The sequence below is a fragment of the Pituophis catenifer genome, unplaced genomic scaffold (assembly GCF_029215685.1).
Source record: "Pituophis catenifer annectens isolate HBS135680 unplaced genomic scaffold, rPitCat1.0.hap2 SCAF_1, whole genome shotgun sequence".
Taxonomy (NCBI): Eukaryota; Metazoa; Chordata; class Lepidosauria; order Squamata; family Colubridae; genus Pituophis; species Pituophis catenifer.
Window position 1 is genome coordinate 238,707,264 of NW_027256881.1, and position 24,551 is coordinate 238,731,814.

The following is a 24,551-nucleotide window of genomic DNA, read 5'->3' on the forward strand; positions in this document are numbered from 1 at the left end:
GGTGAAGTCATTGGAATGTAGTTATTGGAACTGCTCTGGGGTCAATAACAATGAAGTACATTGGCAATTATTGCTGCAATTAAAACTGTTTTATTATTCGGGGCTAGGATTTCATATTTTTCCATCTTTTGCAGTGGAGAATATTACTCAAATCCTTGCATATATTTAATCTTATCATGGTCAAATAAAAAATCACAGTAAAGGATGTTATGGCCATCTGAAATCCCAAACAAAAAACAGAGATTTTCCATTTTGATATATAGGCCTTGTAAATTTGTGTCCAATGTGATTTTAAAGCTGATTTCTAAGTTTTAGAGAACTCCAGGCATTTTTGTTCTGAACAAGAATGTTTTGGCTTTTTGTTGGCCAGCAGCTGTGTTATTACCCCAAGGTGCAAAAAACAGTGGTGCATCAAAAAACAATGCTGTGACTGCAGTTTCGGTGTTATTCATATATCAAATATGAGGTGTCTGCTTGCTGTCATCCAGACTATCCTGTTTGTCACTCCTTGTGAGACCTTCCACATACAATAGCTGAATTCAGAATGGGTCAAACAATTCTGGAAATAAGAGGCTCTGAGTAGGAATTCTGTGATAAAATCTGAAGCTGTCTGAGTGGCAATGTACCAGAGACCAAATAAACATCTGTGAAAGGACATGGAACTAGAAAAGGGAGCAATTATGACAGGCTAAATGTCATGGGGTATTAAAATACATTACAACTGGCCATCATCCTTTGTTCTTTCCTCTTTATCTGAGTTTCAAAGATGTTTAATAAACAGATAATGATGCAGTTTTGGATATGAATTGACATAGAAGCAGGATCTTTAATCAGCAGGATCTTGCTCTGGTTTGGCTCAAATCTTGTGGCCAGCTTAAAATATAACCCAGAGCAAAGTCTAAACCTGTGAGTGTCATATTGGTCTGTTTGTCCTGTAAATAATCAAGGATTTCCATAGAAACTTCAATAGTGAGAAAAATAATCTATGGCAATAAAATTAGAAGTAATGCTAAAGTACTTGTTTGTGACACATTATGCAATAAATTGGCTATTTTAAAAATATATTTTATTCATCATTTCTTTTACATCCTCTCCTTATTCTGGATCAGACACACAGGCCTGTCTGGGAAATTTAGTTTTGAGTAATAAGGCTCCTGTTATGTGTTTTATTTAATAGAAAGTTTCATAGACAATAAGCACAGTAAAAATGAACCGATGTTTTGTAACATCAATAAATTTTGCACAGGCTGAGATTATGAACCAGACCACAACATCATCAGGAAAATGCTACCAAAATCAGCTACAAATTCTCTCCAGCCCAATTTCATACAGGTGTATTGCTGAGAATGGATATTTGTGACTTACACTAAAATTTTGCAGTGGAATCCCATGTCATAAGAAGGGTGCTTCTGCTTATGACTCTAGCCTACCTCAAGAAGGGGGAAAAGGTGGAGGTTTATATTCATCTTCTGGATGCGTCCCAAATTCTGAGCTTGCTGGAGCAGGAAATATGTTTTTGTGGGTTTGATCCAAGAATAACTTTCTAATATGTAGCAATATTGAATATTGCCATAATAAAGCTTGAACCCTCATTATAAGTAGGTTAGGGAGTGTAATTTTTACTTTCCCAAAGTTTGGCAAGCATCATCTCCTCAGAATGAGAAGCCACATTTGCAAAAGCCACCGTACATTTCTCAGAAATGATTGTATAACTCATGTTTTTTTTGGGGGGGGGAGGGAAACTCTTCAAATAGTATTAATCTATTTAAAATTTCAGTAAAAACTTTAAAAAGTGGTTTATTTCTCTTCTGTCATTTGGTAGGAAGACATACGAAGCCTAGAAATTCTGAAAGGAGCTTTGTTTGGATCAGAGATGAAGCAGGCAATTCCCAAAATAGCTAGAGGTAAAGCAACCCATTTTCTGAAATGCTAAAGCAAGATTGGGGGCACATTTTTGTTTTGATTCTTAGACTGATTTACCATATGTTTGATGAGATATACATTCAGGAGAGTTCAGTCTGGCAGCCATTTTAAAAATTAATGAAATAAGAAGAAGAGTCTGCAGCTGGATGACTGAGATAGTTCATAATATCTAGAAGAACATCTCTGCCAATGTTAGTTGTCTATCAGAAAAGGAAATATTTCTATATATATTTTATATATAGACATTTATGCTGTCCTAACTCCTCTCAACCTTCCCCACATTTTTGAGACTTTCTCGGGCTGTTCTATAAAATGCTTCTGTATCTTACATCCACATAGAAGGAAGCAAGGAGAGAGTAGTTCAGGAGACAGGAAAGGCACCTTAACTCTACACTTGTCTTTCAGAATAATTATAATTCACACATTAATGGAATAACATGTAAGGGACAGCTTGCTCTGTCTTCAGGGGCCTTCTATGTACTTCAGAATCCAAAGTGATACAAAGGCTAAAGTGCTTGTTCTCACTTTCAATAATAGCTAAAAACAATCACAGACTCACAGACTCTTAGTTTCTCTGTGCCTCACTGTTCCACAACTGCAGTTAAAAATATGTCATATCACAAGCCCAGTCACATTGTTTTAATTAATGATTATTTTAATTCACAAATATATATGGCTCTGCATATCTTCTGCATCCCCTGAGTTTGAAAAACCAGGAGCTTAATTTGAGGAGCTTGTCTTGCTTCCAAACATAACTGTTATAGGGACTATAACAAATAATGATAGGAATGCTCTTTGAAATAAAGAGTTATTAAAAAAGTTTGATGATTTTAAAGGAGAAGATGAGTGCCATGCTAGGTTTAGCCATTTTTGGCTCCTGAATCCTTCAAAATGGGAAGTATTTTTTTTTGTCTTGAGACTGTCTCTGTGTGTGTGAGGGTTCACAAAGGAGCATTAAGTCTCTGCTTTGTTATTTATTTTAACAGATGGGGCAATCAGAAATGTATACAGTATTCCAAATGTGGGCACACCATAGAGTTGTACAAAAGCATTGCAATATTGGCACTTTTATTTTCAAGCCCTTCTCTAATGATTTCTAACATAGAATCTATATTTTTCATAGACACCTTACACTGAATTAACATTTTCATGGGGCTTTCCACTATTAATGACCTCAATTTCTTTTTCCTGATGACAAGAGTACTCAGACTCTGTTAGTATATAGGTGAATCTACAGGGTTTTGCCTCAATGAAGTTAAACATTTGCCATTTGGCTAACCATACACCCAGTTGTCAGAGACGCTTCTGAAGCTCTTTGCAAACATTTTGGTTTTTATCACTTTGAATAAATTTTAGAGGAGTGTTGGACTGGTTTGGACCAAAACCTACCCAATCCAGCATTCTGTTCCCATATTGGCCAAAAAACAAAGAGCAAAGTTGCACAGATGGTAGCTATCACATGGAAACAGGTTTGGCAGTATGAACTGACCATAATGTGTACCCCTGGATCTTAATTACATCTTGATTTATTTCATTCCTAACATCAACTTCCCTTAGGAACCCAAGCACTAACTTAGCTTAAATACATCTTTTCCTTGCAGTTATGATCTAACCTTTAGCTTCATTTCATTTATTTCAATTACAGCCATTTTCATAATAATGATACAAAATAGTTATAGAGAATACAGTAGATCAGTCTTTCCTAAGAAGACTTTCTTAGATATCTTAGACCTCAGCGCTCATAATTTTCAGCAACCGTGTTAATTAGGGTCCATCACACTGAGAAGGCATTAGATTAATGGGATAGAAATTGAGACATAGGACACACACTCACTTTCACAACCACAATATTTGCTCTGTAGAATTGATGGGTTGAGAAGTTGGGAGAAAGAGAAAGTCTAGTCATGTAGACATTGCCTCAAAGATCATCCTCTCCGAAAACAATAGTTTTATGAATTGTTGTTTTATTGTACAAACATTACTGGCATGACATACTCAGATCTATTCTTAGGTTTCTGTTTATACATTTCACCACAGGGAATGGAAAAGATATCAGTTTTTCCACCCAAGTTCTGTCAGAATAGAGGATTCTTTGGTATTCATGAATGAACTTTTAATTGTGCCTGATGAATTCATGACCAAGGGCATCTAAAATTCTGCACTGGTTGAGCAACAGGTGGAGAGAGTATAGGGATTAATCACATTCAGCACAACTCAAATTTTCAGATGGCGTCTGCTACATACAATGTATAAACTGATCTATGAGTCTGTTTTACAGATTTCTGTAATAAGAATGTCAGGTTTGATTTATTCGTTCTATGAAGTCATCTCATTCTGCAATCACTAAAACTAAAGGTTTGTTGCTTACAGCTTACTGTCCAGATTTGAAAGCATTTTACTTTAGACCCTATTCTATTCTAACATTTAGAATAAGTCTTATTTCCCTTGTCAAGGTTTATTCTACTGTTCCTACTAACTCAAAAGCCAGCTGAAAATAGTATTGTCAATGTTTGAAAATTAATGCCTTATTATATATTTCTAATACTATGGCTGATTTGAACTAATTCTGTACAGATATTATGGATAATAATGCAGTGTTAACCATCATGGTTATGACCCCAAGCAAAATGTCTAGGAATTTAGACCATCTTTAAGATGTGCAATGGTGGATCTTCTAGGTATGTTCAGTTTTCAGCATTGAACTGTACAGTGTATTTTTTTGTGGAACCTTATTATGTGATGCATTCCTTAATAAACTTTCATAGTAAGTTTGGATCATATGTTAATTAAAAAAAAAACATTGGGAAGTGAGTCAGTTTTCGTTGATTGACCCTGAAGGCTTTTCTACTGAATGGCTTTATTCCATGGATTTGTTTTTGTTTATCCTGCCTTGTGTTTTAAACCTCTAAATGAGGGGTGTCAAACTCAAAGCCCAGGGCCCAGATCCAGGTGCTTAGATCTGGCCCGCAGGGTCGCCCTGGAAATAGTGAAGAACTGGCCCGCAGTGCTTCTGCCAGCGAAAATGAAGCTTGGGAGGGCCTCATGCGGCCCCCCAAGCACCATTTTCGCTGGCAGATGGTTGCAGGAGGCTGTTGCAGCCAAAAACGGAGCTTGGGAGCCTGTTTTTACTGGCAGAGCACCCGGGCCGCCACAGACATCCCCGACATGAGTGATGTCAAACTGGCCACATCCACCTAGGCCATGCCCACTCAGCCCCCCAAAGTCAAACATAACCCAGATGCAGCTGTCAATGAAATCGAGTTTGACACCCCTGCTCTAAACTGTCTTAACTGCTGTTTTTAAAAAATTATACTAAGAAACTTATTAAATAAAAGATGTTAGTTGCTAACTATTGTTAGCTGCATAACAGGCTACCAAAATTAAAGGAAAACTGATTTTTAAGCATTTACTGCTTGATTCTGCATCCATTTACGAAAGCTGAAAAGGTTGGCAGCAGAGAGATAGCAAGTTCGCTATTCATTGTATGTGAATCTAAACCATGTCATGTAAATCATGTGAACTTCATTTAGTTCTCAGTGTCTGTTTTTCTCAGTTACTAATTACTACATTTACTACCACATGGGAACAGACTGCATTTTGTTTCAAATGAATTATACATTCAGAAATACCATGTGATATAGACTCCTGAAAGACAATGAAGGATTACAGTTTTGGAGTTTGAAAACTTTCCGCAGGACTTGAATCCTTCTCCCTACATCAGGGGTGTCAAACTCAATTTCATTGGGGGCCGCATCAGGGCTGTGGTTGACCTCAGGAGGCCAGGCGGATGTGGCCAACTGGGTGGGCATGGCCAACTTGATGCCATTCACTGGGCATAGCCAACTGGCTGGATGTGGCCAGTTGACACCACTCCCCAAACTCCTGGCATGTTTCCTCTTCACATTGGGTAGACTGGGCTGAAGCCATGCTGGACCAATGTTTCCTCTTCACATTGGGTAGACTGGGCCAAAGCCATGCTGGACTGAAGTTTCCTCTTCGCATTGGGTAGACCAGGCCGAAGCCACACTGGCCCGATGTTTCCTCTTCGCATTGGGCAGACCGGGCTGAAGTGACTCGGGCCAGCCCCTTACATTTTCCAGGACGGCCCCGTGGGCCGGATCCAACCACGTCCGGTCTGCGGGCCGTGTGTTTGACACCCCTGGCCTACATATTCCCTTATATATTTACACTATGGGATTTTTAAATATTTGGTCTTCTCAATTGGAGTGAGTGATACATGGCTTCTTAAAGGCTGTTAGTCTGCACTTCTTATCTTTTCATATTTGGCTGGGTTGATTAGGAAAGATGGGTCTTGGAGGTAACAGCATCTGGGGTATGGACGTATCTTGTAAATACAGAGGGGAAAGAATGCAAATGGAAATACAAAGGCAAATCTCATCAGGATTTGTATTCCACTAAAAAAACCATTGATTTAGCAAACTGCTCACTGTTTCTTGGCTTTAGAATAAAGCCTACTAAGTATTCACTGACAATAGCAAGAGCTGTGAAGACCAAGGAAATATTTGTTATCAATAACTTAAACCAGGGGTGAAATCCAGCAAGTTCTGACAGGTTCTGGAGAACCGGTAGCGGAAATTTTGAGTAGTTCGGAGAACCGGCAAATACCTCTGACTGGCCCCAGAGTGGTGTGGGAATGGAGATTTTGCAATATCCTTCCCCCAGGAGTGGGGTGGGAATGGAGATTTTGCAGTATCCTTTCCCTGGAGTGGGGTGGGAATGGAGATTTTGCAGTATCCTTTCCCTGGAGTGGGGTGGGAATGGAGATTTTGCAGTATCCTTCCCCTGCCACGCCCACCAAGCCACACCCACAGAACCGGTAGTAAAAATATTTGGATTTCACCACTGACTTAAACCCTGTTCTTTGCCAGCCACCATGCTGTGATTTCCACCTATCAGGTGACAACATTCATGTGACAATGATATTCTTCAGTTGCACATCCTTCAGGTGAGGTGTGGCACATTCAGAATAGCAATTCATTTGCTGATCTCATTCTATGAGTACACCACCTTTTCCAATTCAAAGTAAGCCAGTTGGCAAGATTTATTGTAAAATACTGAATTTAGAAAAAGAACCTCACTCAACTTAAGGGGAAACATGTAACAATGAAGAGGGAAAACTATTCTGACATTTTATGACTCTTGTTAATCTTTCCCCAGATGTCCTGCACCTGCATAAAAATTAGCATAAAAATGGCAAGGAAAGAGATTCTCCAAAGAGATTCAATTTGCTCATCTAGCTGGAACTATTTATTAATACCATCATATATTAAAATGTACAATATGTACATTCAGATCAAGAATGGCCAATAGCTAAATGGCCTAATGTCCTCCTAGGCTGCATTATATGTTTGATAGGTACTGATCAGAGGGAGATCACGAGTGTCCCTGCCCACTTCTATGTCTGATAACAAGATTAAGTGTTTGTCATTAACTGAGATCCATTCTTTTACTGGTGTTTAAGTATCAGTTTTCTACAAAACGTTCATTAAATTATTATAAAGATTATTCTGTTTCTGGGTACTCTCAATTTCCTTGCTAATTTTAGTGAAATAAGTTTTTATAACTAATCAGCTTTCTAAAGAGAAAAATGAGAGATTGGCTAATGTTTAGGGCCAGTTTTTTTTTAAGAGGGGAAAAAAAACACCCAAAGCAAGGGAAGGGGTGGGTCTATGGAACTGCTTGAGATTCATTTTTGACATTTGTGAGATCTTTGTGAAAGAATGGATTAATTAGCCTTTCTCTTGTCCGTTTATATTGAAAAGTTTTGTTTATACCACAGATTTTATAACTGGTGTACTATTTTTAGGGTTGGATGCAGAGGTACTTTGGATTTAAAACTTTGATTGTTGGTCTATTCTGTACAGGGTTCACCAGAGAGCAGCACTTAGGTCTGGTTAGTCCTTGTTGGGAGATTTTAGGGAATCCCAGTCGTTGGCTAGATTGAATGGCTGAAAAACATCCTTGACAGTAACAGTGGCAAAACATCTCCTTACTGTTGCAAACAAACAAACAAAAACCGTGCCCGAGTGTCATTGACTCAAATGAGGTTTTTAATCTTCATTCTAAATTTGTAACATATAGACTCTTTTTAAAAGGTGCAGATGTGATCTTTGTCAGAACGAATAATTTGCCTGCTGACTTCAGACATTAAGGCCTTATTATTTCAGCCTCCTTTGGGCCTGGAAAGGATAAATGCATCAACACTGGATACAAGGAAACCCAGATTTCTTTTTAAATATAAACCTAAAGGTATTGGCTTTTCTACTGTTTGGGCTAGGAGAGTGAGAGTATTTAAAAGCTGTAGCTTCTTGAGAAGGAACATCAATTGGACTAAGTAGCTTGTTCTTATTTAGTGGAAGCTTTTTCCCCAATCAATAAGCAAATGATGTTGTGCAGAGAGGACCACAATCCCCCAGAGCTCAAATGAAATTCATCTATAAACCAGGAACCATGTAAATGAAGAGAAAGCTAGAGGCACTTTCTACATAGGGCTTTGGCCTCGTCACTTCTCTTAGGCAATTTGAGATGCTTGGGCAAGATAGACAGATTCCTATTGTCCATCTCTCAGGCTTTACCTCTCTCAATGCAGCAAAGCCTTTGTAGGGCCATTCCACCATTTCTTTGGAGTCTCAAAATAGAACAGAGGGCCATTTGGCCATTAATTTATGTAGTGTAGTTGAGCCTTTTAAATAAAGCTCCCCAAGACAACCATGGAAGGAAACAAGAATGGGGAGGGAACCATGCTTTCTTTTTTTGGCACTTCCTCATTAATTGGAGGGGAAGAGTTGCTCAGGCTATTCAGCTGGAATTCTCAAAATTGCTGCCTTAAATGATTGTAGGCTTTTCTCTGATGGTTTTTAGATGTTGAGCTGATTGGTTAGGAAGTAAAAACACTGGCTCTGTAAAATTTTATCTCTATGTCTCTCTCTATATATCACTATCTCTATCTGTAAGACAAGAGAAACAAAAATGAATAAATGAATTTGTTCCACAGTTCTTAAAGGCCCCGTCTGGCACTATCTATCATGCTCTTTCGGTAGCAGACAAACACATTTTACTTTCCTTGCCCTCTTTAAAGTCATTTTTGGACACTTCTTCCTTATCTTTTATTCTCTTTGACTCTTCTGGATTTCATCATAGTCTTATTATTTGAATGCTGCATTTTATGATATTCTGTATCTTTATTTTTTAGAATTTCTTTGTAAACCACTCTGAGCTTTTTTTTTTTGGATAAATATATAATTTTGAAAGCACCACTACCATCACTGTCACTATTGGAGTCCCTCTGTGAGGGAGACAGGAGGTTCCAAATGTGATAAATAAATTAAAAAAATAAAAATAACTGCCTACCATTTAATTAGCATGGATAGAAAAAAAATTCTCCCTAGCTCCAATGATGAAAAACTGTTTAAGGTGAGCATCGATAAAAACCAGGCCAAAGAAAACATATTGAGTGGCTTGCCTAAAATTGATTATGTTGTATATATGGGTATCATGACATTGTTGTATTGATAAATCATTGTAATGTGCATGTTTCGGCTGAAGACTGGAAACACTGCTATATAAATCAATTAAATATTGGACCCCACTATTGGAAATCTTTGACAAAAGTATTTCAGTGCAGCCTCATTTATGCAACTGAGTTCAATCTCTCTTCAAAATGTCTATTCCCAATTCAAGCTGGACAGATCAATCCATCCAGCTACTTTTTTCTTTGGTAAATAAATGGAAAAATCTAGCCTGGGGGAAAAAGCAAGCGATTGTTGTCTCCTGTTCCAACAAAAATCTATCTTTTACAGAAAGCATCTATGAAGAATAGCTGCTATCTCTGTTGCACTAATAAAGCACTTAAGGAATATTTTAAATGTAATAATTAATTTAAAAAAAGCTAGAAGGAATGTCATTAAACACCAACTTGGATAAGATCCTGCCCTGAAAAATATTTGTCAAGCTGTTCCCTGAAAACTTCAGAACATCAGATATTACTACCAATGTTACATTGCTCAAATGCTGATGTTAAAGTTAAAATATTGAAGTATTCTACCAATATTTTGCCAAAATATTTTCTAAAATGAAAAGCCTTTGCACATTACTTTCTTTGATTTCTGTGAGTAATTCTCTCTTCTATTTTTCTTCTAAATAATATTTTTCCTTCTTCTTAATCTTCTTCTCACTAAATACATTAATTGCCTCTGATTTTTCATATTGTAATTTACCTTTCAATCCTGCTACCATTCTTATAATCATTATGTTTATTTGCAACAAAGTCTGATAGACATTATACTATCAAGGGTACCTCATCACTGTCTTTTAGCTCTATTTGGGAATATATGCATATCTAAAGACAACAGCAATTATTAGTAATTAACACTATTCCTATATAATACATTTACAAGATGGCTCTATGATGGCTCTGTTTTCCTAACACTACAGACACAATTTTACATCATTTCTTGCAACAGTGTTTATAAAGCTGATTTACTGAAAGATTTTTAACAAGTTTGGACCTGTTATGCTGCTTTAATTTTATGCACCTTGAAACATAATTATGAGGTAAGGTTCACTAAACAATGTATTTGTTGGCTAAACCAATTATCTCTATGTATATGTGAATCTTTGATCTCAACTATTCCTGACTATCAGTGAAAGAAAGCAGAATATATTAGTGCTAGTATTATATAGATGTGTTTGTGTTTGTATTGTCAGTGATGTGCAGCTAGATGTAAATATGAATGTAGTATTCAGCTACTGGAATATAAAATACAACTTACAGATTTTCCAGGTGTGGAAACACACAAGACAAGTACAGACATGTCTATGTACTTTGTAGTATTTACATACTCCACAACCTCGCTTTGCTATGTCCCATTTAGATCAAAAGATGATAGAAAGAGTATTGTACAGGCAAACCAAACGTAAAGGATAGTACCCCATTCCAAAGAAAATAATGGACTTTGTCACACCTCTTGATAAGGGAAGAGCAAAGCTTCGGATTATTTCTCCGGGCTTGGAATTTAGAAACTGTCATCAACAGGGAAAGTATTGAAAACAGATTAAAAATAACGCACACTTCAAACTGCTCTGACAAATCTTCTTTTACAGCTCACAGCAAGAAGGACAGGCAGGATGTCATGAATAAGAAAACCAAGACTCTTTGCGAAGGAGAAGGAGGCAGCGAAGCACCCCTTTCAGAGACATTTGCCAGCTCTCCTGTAAAGTCAGTGCACAAAAGAGATTTTTCCTTTAGCCCTTAGTTTTCTTCTTCCCACTCAAGGCAAAGTTATTCTAGGGAGAAGAGGCAGTTCAAATCCCTCAAGAGTCAGTGGCATGGCTCTGTCCTTTATCAGCAGAGGTGATCAAACTGCACTCCACAGGCTACTGGCAGACTTGTGGCTGTGGCTTCTTCTTTCTTCTAGCCCCTGAAGCCCCCAATTAGCTTCTGAAAACTTGAGGATGTGATACAATTATACAATTCTGCTGCCACCCCCACCCTCCCCCGTGTTGCTCAAATGATGCAGAAAATTACATTACCCGGACAGAGAATAAATTAGAAGATTGTCTAATTTGACCCTTATTCTGAGACCTTGTTCTCCATATTCTAAACACTTTACGCTGTTCTTGTTTTCTGAGAGGACAACAAAGTCTTTATCTGTGGCTGTTTTAAGTGAAAAACGTCTGAAGATTTTCACTGAGCATTTTAGAAAGGTTAAGAAATGAAACTGCATAAGGACTAGAATGGTTGCAATAGGTAAGAGTAAGAAAAACCTCCTTCTCTGGAATTAGGAAGTGTCTTTTCTGTACTGAGAGAACTGACTCTTCCACATCATGTTGCCAGTTCTGAGGAGTTTAAAGAAAGAAGTTGCTTCTCAACAAAGGACAGACTAATAAGGCAGGCAAATTATTGGCTTGTCTGCAATCAGCTTGAAGCTAACTGCAGCGCAGTTATCAAGTGAACGTTCACCAAACTGAACAATAAACAAATGCAAGTCACACAGAAAGAAAGTGAAAAGAGCAAAGAAACTTACAGGAAAGATTTCATATCCAAGCCTCGGTTCCGAATCTGCCCCACCATATGATCCCAGCTCCCAGGGTTGGAGCGGCTACGGCCACCAGCTGTCCTCTGCTTGGAGCCAGCGGAGGTCCCTTGCCGTGACTGCCCACTCCGACAGCCCCGAGGGTTGCCAGTGGCTGAGGTGGAGCTGGTGTGGGACTGCAGGTGACCCAGGCTCTGGCTGGTGGTGGGCTGGCTGTGGCTGGGGTTCTGATGCTGGCTGAGTGGCTGTTGGAGGCTCTGCTGGCGCAAGAGGGTGCGCGGGCGCTGGCATTTCGGGTCTCCTGCTGAGGTGGGGATATACTCAAGGGTAGTGGCTGTGGACATGGTGGAATCCTCAAAACTTACGGAGGTGGAGGGCAAGGAAAAGGAGAAAAAGGAGAAGAAGGTAAAGGGGCAAAATTGGAGGAAGGAAAAGCAGAGTGTTAAAGAGAAGATGCCCCAGCACAGCATTCTCTCAGCCAGGCATGGTTGGAAGCGACAGACTGTCCTCGGGAGCTGTGCCTCTAATTCTGAATCTTTGGCAGCGTAGGTCTCCTGCCTTGTGGCCATTTTGTACCCTTCCATGATCACAAGATCCTTTCCAATCTTGGGGTTCAGCATGAGAGTGCTCACAAGCCACTTCTCTTTTTCCTTCTCCCAAGCTTGTAAGGAGAGTCAGAACGCCAATCCTCATTTCAAAACTAATTAGACTGCTTTCTGAAGGCAAATTCTCTGGTGCCTGTGCTGGGTTGCTTGTGACATGTGACACTTTCCACAATTGCTTTCCCTATTGGCTCCCTCTGAAGCTGTTCCTTGAAATGGTGGCGATTTTCAGAACTGTCACAAACCCTGCTCTGTTTCCCCCACCCCAAGTGAAGTTGCAGCCCCATCTTTCTCTTGAGTAGGTGTAGCATTGTCCTCCAGAGCACATCATAATATTCTTAGGTAATTACATGTAAAAATGGTGTCTATCCTCTTTACTGTCAGCTTTATATGCTTTTGAGAACTGCCTGATAACCAGAAACACACATTCTACAGCTTGTTGGAAAGCCCCAGGAAACAGTGACATCCCTACAACTAAGGCAAGGTTTTTTTTATTATTATTATTACAGGAGTGTTGGGTTTAATGTTTGCTGTTCCTGAACACTGTCCTATCTCCTTTTTGAGCAAGGAAACTGAGGCAACAGTGTGAGGGAAGAAGTAGCTTTGCTGCTAGCATGTCTGTTTCTTCAAGCTTCTGTCATTGCCAAAGAGTTGCTAGAATTAAAGGAAGACAAGATGTGTTAGCAGGAGTTTCACCATTTGTTTCCTATTTATGAATGACACTCTTCCATGGCTACTATCCCCCTGCTCCCATCTGAGCTTAATTTTGGTCAGCTAGGGAAAAAGAAGCCAAGGAAATGGTTCTGTAGAACTATGAGTATGTATCTATAGGTGTTTCATTTTAGCAGAGGAGTTAATGAAGAGAAGATTTAACTAATTGATTTTGCCCTAGCTCTCTTTGAAATGGACTTTGTTTACTTCTTGACTGTTTGGCAAGGACCAGAGCTTAACACCACAGGTTTCTTGCCATCACATCTTGCTCATCCTCCTACAGCAACTCAGGAGCACATCATAAGGCAGAAAAATCTGAGCTTAAGCTTTCCTCGTAACTCTTGATAGTAAATAGCCCATTGTCTCGTCTGAAAAACAGTGCTACTGTTTTCTGGTGTGGCTCTACCTGACTGGATGACATTTACAGTTTTTGATCATAGGGCTATCTCTATGGATTCAGACAAATTGCAGCCTTTTTCCCCCCATTATGGCCCTTAGTGGATTTGATTTGGAGGTCATTTTGCATCTCACAAAGTTATACATTTTCGTGCAATATTGAGCATATACTCAGTGAAGAATATTTGCAGCCAAGAACAGCTTCTCAATGAGTGCACCTACATGATATACATTTTTTAAGCAAATCTCTTAAGATGCAGGTCTTTTTTGAAAAATGTAATGCTTGGAGTGGCCATTAGGAGTCTAACTACACGTGATATACACACATATCTCTATAGAGAGTGTGAGAGAGGCCCAGGGGTATTTGTCTGAGTAAGAATTACCATTTCAGAAAAGGAAGCTGGGAGTCCAAAAGCAGGGGGAGTGTAAAAGGTCTGCCTTTTAAAAACACAAGGAACCTGGATGAGCCTCTTGGTGAGGCAAATATAATGAAGAAATGGCACACCCATCTTAAAATACTTAAAATAACCTGTATGCGTTGTCAACTGTATTTTCGAAAGAGACTTTTCTAAAGTCATGAAACTAAAATGGTACTGAGACCCTTCTAATAGGTGTCTGCTCTATGTATGAACATTTTCTTGAGCAGTCAGTCCCTCCCAACTCATAAGCCAGCTACCTATACAACAGTCTCTAAATTTCAGAGTGCACTAACTCTAGCATGTTGTAATGCTCTCTTCATAGCAGTTCTGGAGGACCAATACAAAAATGTCCCATATGATCTGAGATTGTGGCCCTATGGAAAAGGGGTGATTGAAACCACAACTCATGTCCTGTTATATTGTACTCTCTATGAGGATTCATGGAATCATAATTCCTTACCTGGTAAAATATCTGAGAATTCTGATCTCTTTTATTATTATCGGATCAGTGTAGGATACAGCTTCTTTAATTCTACTATATTATCTGTAAAATTGAGCAGACTTTGGCTGCCCATTGATGATCTCACCATTAACTGTAATATAGTATTATATTTTGCTTTGTTCTATTTATTTTAATGTTTTAATTTTTAATTCTGATCTGTGACTGTAATACAGGTAGTCCTCAACTTACAACAGTTCATTTAATGACCGTTCAAAATTACAACGGAACTGAAAAAAGTGACTTATGATGGTTTTTCAAAGCTACGCTCTTTGCAGCATCACATGATCAAAATTCAGATACTTGGCAACTACTTCATATTTATGACCATTGCTATGTTCCAAGGTTATGTGATCCCCTTTTGTGACCTTCTGACAAGCAAAGTCAATGGACAAGTCAGGTTCACTTAACAACTGGGCTACTAACTTATCAACTGCAGTGATTCACTTAACAATTGAGGCAAGAAAGGTCATAAAATGGATCGAAATTCACCTAACAAATGTATCACTTAACAACAGAAATGTTGGGCTCAATTGTAGTCGTAAGTTGAGGACTACCTGTAAAAGATTGATTGATTGACTCTAATAGATGCATCTGCACATAACGTGTAGTTAGTCGCCTAGTTGGGAAAAAAACCAGGAGGGATAGGAGGGAAAAATATAAGATGGCCACACACCTGTAGATGTGAGTGAACTCGTGTAGGTATGATTTGTAGCCTGTGGACAGTGAAGCACAGGACAGAACGTATAGCTTGAAAGGCAATACAATAAGTACAGAAAGCTGTCACAACTAACCACACAGGACAAGCCATTGAGTAACACAGTGCACAACATAGCTACCCATACAGCCAACAACAAGAGAAAAACAGGCATGGTTGATCATAATGACATAAGACAACGCAGAAGGAAACATGCAGGGATTATAAAGAATTCAAGATCAAGGCTGTTCATTTACTATGCGGCTGCCCTTGCATATTTTGCTAGGAATTAAATATGCTGTGCAAGTTTTAAATTATTGAAATATCGGAAGAATGGTGGGGGTGGATGGGGTGAGGATGTCACCTCATATCAAATAACTTCATCATCTCCATTGATTTGCCTGGGACTCAAGACAGGTTTCTTCCTCCAGCCCTACCTGCAGGGCTGAATATGGGAAGGTCTATATACAAAGCTATCTTATACATCTATTCTTGCCTCAAATACTACATCCCCCCCTCCCAAAAAAAGCTCCAATATCGAGATCAATGGCAGATTGCAAGGACCATTCATCTGCATCGTTTATTTGAAACACAGAATATTTGTTTTGGTAGAATATGTTTCCATTTAGCGTCTTTAAAAAAATAATACTGTGTTTCCCCGAAAATAAGACCCTGTCTTATATTTTTTTTTGAACCCTAAAATAAGCGCTTGGCCTTACTGCCATGTGCTCAAAAGCCCGATTAGTTTTATTATCAGGGGATGTCTTATTTTGGGGGAAACAGGATAATATTTGAACTCTATTTATAAACAACCATGCTTGCAAGTAAACTGAAAACTGGACTTTTGAACAGGCCAAAAAGAAGTATGGAAAATGCACGACCAAATGTAAAGCAGCAGAATACGACGGAGTGGTTGAATAAGCAAACTGGTGAAATTATTCTGATTAGGAAAGATACTTTTGGGTACAGTATTCCCTGAAAGGCATGGCTAGCCATTTGTCTGAGTATATCACAAAGGCAGCCAATCACTTATACAGGAAGATGAACATGTGAAAGCAGAGAGGAGCACAGTCAGCTGATCACCCACCAGTCTTATTGCTCCTAATGTTTTTTTCTAGAGCAGCCAGACGGGGTGAGTAGTCACAAAATAGTCATATGTCACTTGTGTATAAAATAAAGCCAAACCAGTTCTTAAGTATAACTAAGAATATTCAGAAACTAAGATCTCATAGCAGTTGGGATCTACCCTGTTTTCCCCAAAATAAGACATCCTCTGATATTTATTTATTTATTTATTTTATTTCTATACCGCCCTTCTCCCGAAGGACTCAGGGCGGTGTACAGCCTGATTAAAAGCACAAAGACAGACAAAATTTAAAAATAATTAAAATTATTAAATGATAGGCTCAATTTAAAACCCCAAATTTAAAATCCCATTTTTAAAAACCCAATTAAAATCTTTACCTTGATAGCCCAGCCTGGCGGAACAACAAGGTTTTCAGGGCACAGCGAAATACACGGAGATCAGAGATTTTACGAATTTCTGGGGGCAGCTCATTCCAAAGGGCAGGGGCTCCCACAGAGAAGGCCCTCCCCCTGGGTGTCGCCAGCCAACATAATTTGGCCGATGGCACTCTAAGGAGACCCTCTCTGTGGGAGCGGACTGGCCGGTGGGAGGCTACTGGTGGCAGAAGATGGTCTTGAAGGTATCCAGGTCCAATAATAAGCCCAATTGGGCTTTTGAGCGCATGGCAATAAGGCCAACTGCTTATTTCAGGGTTCAAAAAAAATATAAGACAGGGCCTTATTTTCGGGGAAACACGGTAGCATATTTTGCCTGCTGTTGACCCTGGCCTGAAACCATCTTTACTCAAATCAGCAGAATTGCTTAGGGAAATCATAACAAAATAATGGTTGACTTTTTATAGGGTGAAGATGTGAAGATAGATAGATAGATAGATAGATAGATAGATAGATAGATAGATAGAGGCAGAGAAAGAAAGAAAGAAGAACTGTGAAAATCTTTGTAAGAAATGAGTTATGTCTCTCTCCATTTCCTACTTTGGTCCAGGTTTTAAGTACTTCTGCTTATGTACTGGCTGCCTCTAGCTTAACCTACTCCTGCTTGGCAAAGGCAGAAATCAGCCTTTCTCCTCCCTGTTTGCTCCACATATAGTGACCTCATTTCTGTTTTTTTTCTTTTTTATTAAATCCTAAATTAGTTCTGCCTCTCAGTCATAGGAAACTAAAATTGGCTCCCCTGAGCTGGGAGTAAGCAGAACACATGCATTTCTATCAAGGTAATGATGGGTAGGAAGAAGCCCCAGTGCTCTAAGGTCTGTACCTGCCACACCCGGCCCTCTGACATATATAACAGATACTTCTGATGGCTCCCATCCAGTTTCTATCACAAGGCCACTGTGCAAGCAGACAGACAGAAGGGCTATATCTCAGCCAGACAGACAAAGCACAGTAGCACTCAGTCACAAAAACGCACATGCCAGACACCGAGACAAGAGTCTTCATTAGGAGGGATATATATATCTATATATATCAGGTTGATTTACTCCACAGAAAATGCTATATGATCAAAAACCCTCTACATCTGGGACTAAATGTCTGGAAAATATGAATATACTGCTTATGTATTCATTTACACCTTGGATAAATACTCTCTTCCCCAAATATTCATTTACATTTTTGGCATGATAATAAATGGTGACAGAATAGAGGGAACCTGGGTTTTTTTTTGCTTTGAAATAGTCCTGGAAGGTATCACAGATCCAATGGTTTTAAAAGACACAGTCTAAGAAAGTAAACTGAGCTACATGTACATTCTGGGTAGCTGTAAGACCAGCAATTGATGGTACTGGTAGTCTTCAGAGTGAATGATTCTGTGGGTACATATATCTCTTAGGACAAATCTTTGCTTCCCGTTATGGGGATGATAAAATATTCTATCACAGGAATAAGAAATCTTCCAACTTAATCTAATCAATCCAAGCTACTTCTGATAGGGACATGTATTTCTGATGATATTACTCTGTTTAGATACCATGATCTTGCAGTTGAGAATAGAGTGGGAAACAGCATTACAAAACAACTTCCCTCAAACATTTCTGTATTCATTAACATATATAAAGCTATATCTTGGAAGACCTAGAGATTAGAAGAGCTGCCCAAGGGATGCTGGTTCCTTACAATTCCAAAATGATCCCAGGGCACATGTTGTGTAAGTTAAGCAGATCACTGCTTTGAGAGGAAACCACAGAGATCCTATATTGACCATGCTGAAGTCCATGAACTCTATCAAAGAGTTGTCACATATGCTTAAAAACTCTTAAAAGAAAGTTTCCAAATTGTTGGAAATGAAAAAGATCCAGCTTGAGGAACCTTTTGCTGAAACTGGAACTTAGAGACATTAGTCTGATAATGGGTCTGGTGGGGAGGACAGACAGTAGAGCAAGATTTACTGGGTCACTGACAAATGTGTTGGACTCCATGGATCCTGAGAAGAGCCATAATGTAATTGTGTAAGTCATAGAAGCAGCAAGATGAGCTTGGCTATGGTGTCAATGGCAGCTTTGTCAGCTCTGATGTCTCCAAGCTTACAAGCCCTTAATACTGATTTAGCAAAGCACATTTCATTCTCAGTGGGCTAATGAAATATAATCATTTTGAAAATAACGATTGGCAGCCTAGAAATATCCATGATAAAATCATTATCCTATTACTTCGTACAGCATGAGATTTGTATGCTGTTTCCATCAAAGCAGCACATGCTGATATGGAAACTGCCTTTGCCCCAAAATGTGTCTTTGCCTCAGGGGTGGGAACTATGTAGCACAAGATATACCAAAGCTCTTTCATCATGTGCAACTTTCTCCATGTATAACTATTAATAATTTGCACTTCAGGTTTTTAGGAGGTTCTGAGGAAAAGATTCTGGAGTGGCCATCCCTCTCTAGCAAGACCTTTATTTCTGCCAGTTCTCCTTTCTACTAGCTTGATCTTTCTTCTTGGACCCAATCCGTATTGTCACACATAGAGTAAGTGGAGGCTGTTGCTCTTGTCTTCCTTTACTTAGTCAAAGCGCGTGAACCACAAAGGCAATAAGAGGAGTAGAGTCTGGCAATACTAAAATTGTAAGATGTTGACCATCAGTGGTCAACCAGATGTCTGGTAAATACAAGTTATCTTAATGATTCCATAAAAGAATCCTTACTAAGAGAAGGTTGGCCATTAGGGTTTAAGTTTATATTTAACACTAGAATTTAATCAGACTCCGCTTCCATTGTTTCTTTCTTCCTTGTCAGACGCTTTTTTAAAAAGTGATGAAAATAAGGAAGCAAATGCAATAAATTATGGATAACTGAGATATTTTCCAGTCCCTCAATTTTTCCCCAGTTTAGTTACAAGAAATTTATCTAACATCAAATGTACAATCTCTATTCCAGGTCATCAGTCTTTGGTCTGTGACTAAGAACATAATGCGATAATAGATTTCACAGATAAATTCCTTAGAGGGAGTTCCTTAGGGAATATCTGATACAAAAAGTGCTTTACTAGTCAGTTGTTCCTTCTCTTCTACAACAGCTCACCAGTTTTGAGATATTGCAATGTGATTCTCTTGCAAAAGAGTAAACAATGAAAGCTGGATTCAAGCTAGATTTAGAAATTGATGGATTACATGAACCCTTTTTTTTTTTTGTTCAAGGTACTGAATGATTTTGTGACTGCAGAAGGATGGGAATAAATCATATGACCAAAGAGTATACTCTAGAATTATGTTGTGGTTCACAGTATATTTATTCTAAAGGACCCAGCAATATAGCTGTTGATGAAAAAGCTGCTGTCTATCGAAAGACTTTTAGATTGACCCAACCAGAGACCAGCTTTTATATGCTTATATATGTGCAATCTATCTCAAAGCATTAAAAAGTCAAAAAGCTCTTCTCTCAAGCCTTTAACCACCTTTTTTTTTGGAAGAACACAACCACCTGCCTCAAGATTTATTTATCCCCACCACACTATGATCATTCTGTTATAGTGTCATTATGACAGCCCTTATATTTTTCAGTGCTTGTCTGGGCTTCAGTAGAAAGATCATTATGGGATTTGGACATGTTTATCTTCCATGCTCCTAGCTGCAATGCCTCTGGGGCCAGCAGGACAGGTCATGCCAGGCCTGGGATGCACTCTCACTCACTTGGATAAGCTGAGCTTCCCTGCTGCTAGGTGGCTCTGCACCATTTGCCATCGGCCTCTCCCCGCCTTCCCAATGCTGGGCTCGCTGTGGGCAGACACGCTGCTCTTCATGCCGTCCTCTCGGAGCTGCTGCCTCTCTCCGTGGCATCCTTCTCGCTCTCCTGCCAACCCAGCTGTGGCTGAGGCAGCCAACTTTGCACCTGACAGCAATGAGCCACTATGGTATGTCAGGAAAGAGAGGTGGCAGGTGGCAATGAGAAGGAGGTCACATGAAGAAGAGGAGAACAGACAGAAAGAGAGAGAGAACGAGAAAAGAGAGACAGACAAGGGACAGACAGACAGACAGAGAGAAAGAGAGAGATCAGCACTGCAAAAGAAAGGGCCAATGAGAGCCTTTGTCCCAGTCAAAGGCAGCAGGCAGCCCTGGCTTGTGAAGTTATGATTGCAGCCAAAGTTAATTCCATAGACAACGAAGGGTTGAACAATGGATAAGATCGTTAGGAGAGGCACTGTGCAGGCGAAGGGAGAAAAAAAAAGCAATGTTAGTGAGAGAGCTTACCACTACCATCACCACCACCACACAGTGCAGATGCAGAGAATACGTTGAGAGGGTGACCAAAACGGGCAACCCCATCCTGTGCTGCAGAAAAGGAGTGGGTGGGTGAGGGAGAGGAGAGCCAAAGGAACCAGGGTACAGGGAGGGAAGGTGCTAACCTTTCTCAGTGAGTTGCTAGGCATGGTTCTCAAACCACTGGAAGCACCATATAAGCCTAGCAGGGGAAAAGCCTGGGCTAAGACCTTAAGTAAAAGGAATGCAATGGCTTTTGAAATGGATTTAAGGGTTTAAGTTGCTATCCAGTGCCAACCCTTTCAGTTGGCTGAAATCATAATGGATTTGTTAGGTCCAAACCCACCTTTTAAATCGGCTGTATGATTGACTACTTCAAATTTTAATGAGTCAATTATTTAATCTGGTTTCAACAAACCTACCAGCACAATATTTTTCCATTTCACTGGGACCAAAATTTGAGCCCCAGGTAATAGGAGAGTTCCTGGAGTAATGGAAACACAAGTCTGATATTCCAAGGGTACCAACCAGTAGTTGTGAACCACTGAAAGAGCAGGATAGAAAGAGAAGGGAGGAGGGGTTGCTCGTCTCCATGGCCATATGTCCATGGGGAGGGAGTAGAGTGCAGGGGAGGGGAAGAAGAGGAGGGGGAAGAGGAAAGCAGGGAGGGGTAAGTGGGAAAGAGGTGTGCATATACTCACTATGTATGATCAAATCAGTTAAAGAGAGACTCACTTGAGGGAAAGTCGTGGATCACCATATGGGGCGTAAGGTGATATGTTTAGTATAAACTCCTTGGGAGGGTAGGAACTCCATTTCTGCTGCACTGTGTTGTCATTGTTATTCCAAAAGTCTCTGTCTAGATCACTAGATCAGCCGGTGAGAGGGGAGAAAAAAAAAACAAAGGGAAATACAAGAGAGAGAATCTAAATTCCTGCAAGGGGAGGAAGGAGAAAAAAAAAATAACCCAAATGAGAGACAGCAAGGTTAGTGTTGACTTCTCCTCCTGTGGAAGGTAAAGCTCTGTGCCTTACACCCATGTGTCCACACAAACACACATACACACTCAGATGATATATAGGTAAGGCAAAGCTGAAAAAAGATAGGAGCAGGCATCTCCAGAGCTGATGGTAAGGGAGAACGAGAAAGAGAGAGAGGGATTCGTGTTAAAGAAACCTCTGTTAAATGATTCTAAGACTGTTTCCTCAGGATTCTACCTTGTCTCTTACCTGTACTCTTCCTTTTGGGGGGACAGGATTTTTGCCTTTCTGTATTTTTTTCCATCCAAAGTGGGTAGTGTGGAAAACAAAGTAGTATCTTGGACAATAACTTTTTATAAAATAGTGGGAACGTTAGCTAGAACTATTGCTGTTGTGCAGAGAATGAATCTTTTCCGGTTTCCTGTGCAGAATTTGTGCATCAAACTGGAGAAAAGCACCTCTTTGCCCAATTAGCAAAGATCCTTGAGAATAAGTTAATTGGCAAAGCCCATGAGATAATTTCCAAAAGAAAATTATCTTTAGTAGTTATTTAGATTTTTTTCATCAGATGTATAACAGTGTGATGGTGGAAAAACAGCATCAAGGTTATGGAGAAATCTTAGTCAATGCTCAATTGTCATACTGAATCTAGGATCACTTCCACAAATGGGCTTTGCAGCAGTTGAATCTGTTCTGAACCTAATTGATTTATGATAATAGTTGTATTCCAGATCCAGGTCATTTGCATGTACCTGAAATTGCAGATCAAGCTAGTATTTTTTTTTTTACCTGGACTGCTACAGCTTTGCATTGACTCCATTCTTCTATTGCCATTCTTCTATTCTCTTTCCTTAACCATTCTCCTGGCTCATATCTCTAATAACCTTCAAATAAGTTCAGAACCTTCAGTGTTGCTCTTGGCCATTTTCAGGTGATAAGCACAAACACAACTGTGGGTTGGCTTCAAATTGTTTCTGAAGGAATGGGGAGTAGCAATAGTGGTCCCTTGAACAGGAAAAAGAAATCTTAATTGAAGCAAGAGGCTGGCTTGGAATGTTCTTCCTGTCCTTGTCATTACAGCTTTGGAACATGGGAAGTGATAAAACTTTAGGTCCTTGTCCTGAAGAAGAGGCCTACACAGCCTGGGGGACGTGGCATTTCCTTGTGTAGATCTTCTGCTCAGCTGTGCAGAAGGAGCAGAAGATCTCCTTCTGCGGAAGGAGGGTGATCTCCCTCAGGCTGGAATTTGTGGGCTCACAGTGCTTACTAAGTAGGTTATATCACCCATTCTGTAAACAGCTAGAGCCTAACCAACCATCTCCTTCTGAATTTAAGAGTGCCTCCAATGGCAATTGAGTCACAACATATGAGATTTCACAATAGCTTTTGAAGTCAAGTGGTTGTCTAACAAATTCATTAGAGACATCAAAGGCTCTTTGCAGGCTATCTGCTTGCATCCACTTCTCTTACCACTCACCTAGTGTCCTTGCCATTTGCAGGAATTAAAAGCCTTTTGATGGCTTCTTCAGACATGTATAGAGGGAAGATGAAAAGCTTGCTATAAAGGACGGCTGAGTTCATCAAAGAACTCAAGGTCCACCCACAAGATACCAAGAATGGGGGGCGGGGGGGGGGGCGGGGAATGAAAAGTGTTGCAAAAAAGTAGAGAAACCAACCTCTCCATTATGCCTGCCTGCCTGCCCGTTCCCTTCATCGTGTGCAAGTGCTTTTGGGCCAGAGTTTTTGTAGAACCTTTCAATATGGAGCTAAGATGTGAACATTTTGCAGCTGCAGAGTGTTGTTAAAAAGAGTGTTTCTATTCACCTTTGTAACTATTTACTGGCAGGTCCCTAGGAAGAAAGGTTTTAGGGCTATTGTTTGTAATGGTCTTGTTCTACCCTCAGCATAATTATCCGTGACCTCCAGATAAGTTACAGAGATCAAAAGCATAAGGGAAATAACTATCAGGTTCACATATTTATAATGACCTTCGAGTATGGCATCCATTGGTCTGATTTAGCTGAGGGACTGGCTAATAGTGTCACCTAGAACCATAAACTACTGATGAGACCATGCATCCAGGAATTAACAAACAACTGTATATATGAGCACATATCTTCAACATACATATATACATATTTTTCACACACACAACCACATAAATAGCTATATATTATACACAATTATAAATATATATATATATGCACAATTACATATAAAGGCATGCACAAACATGAATGCACACAGAGGGACAGAAATTTTATCAACTGATTTTATCAACCCATCTGAAGATGTACAGGCAGAATTGCTGGTGTCCATACTTTTTAAGGTAACACTTCTTTTACCAAATCACCATATCTCCAGGGCCAATAACCAAGGTTCCTTCATCCAGCTTTTCCATTGAACGTCATCAAGCAAATCTCAAAACTCTACAGCATTCTTTAGTGTAGAAAATTAGATTTGGGAATCCCATAGGCAGATGTCAGAGAAGAA

At 39.5% G+C, this 24,551-nt stretch overlaps 1 protein-coding gene across 1 annotated transcript in view; it reads right to left on the reverse strand.

Annotated features, from left to right (window-relative positions):
• Window positions 1-24,551, reverse strand: part of SYT7 (synaptotagmin 7) — a 106,747-nt gene that overhangs the window by 45,551 nt on the left and 36,645 nt on the right. The window contains exons 3-5 of the mRNA XM_070934901.1: window positions 21,814-21,945; window positions 20,512-20,727; window positions 11,970-12,338 (exon numbers count right to left, since the gene is read on the reverse strand). Of these exons, the coding sequence (XP_070791002.1) occupies window positions 11,970-12,338; window positions 20,512-20,727; window positions 21,814-21,945 (717 nt within the window). The remainder of the gene's footprint in view (window positions 1-11,969; window positions 12,339-20,511; window positions 20,728-21,813; window positions 21,946-24,551) is intronic.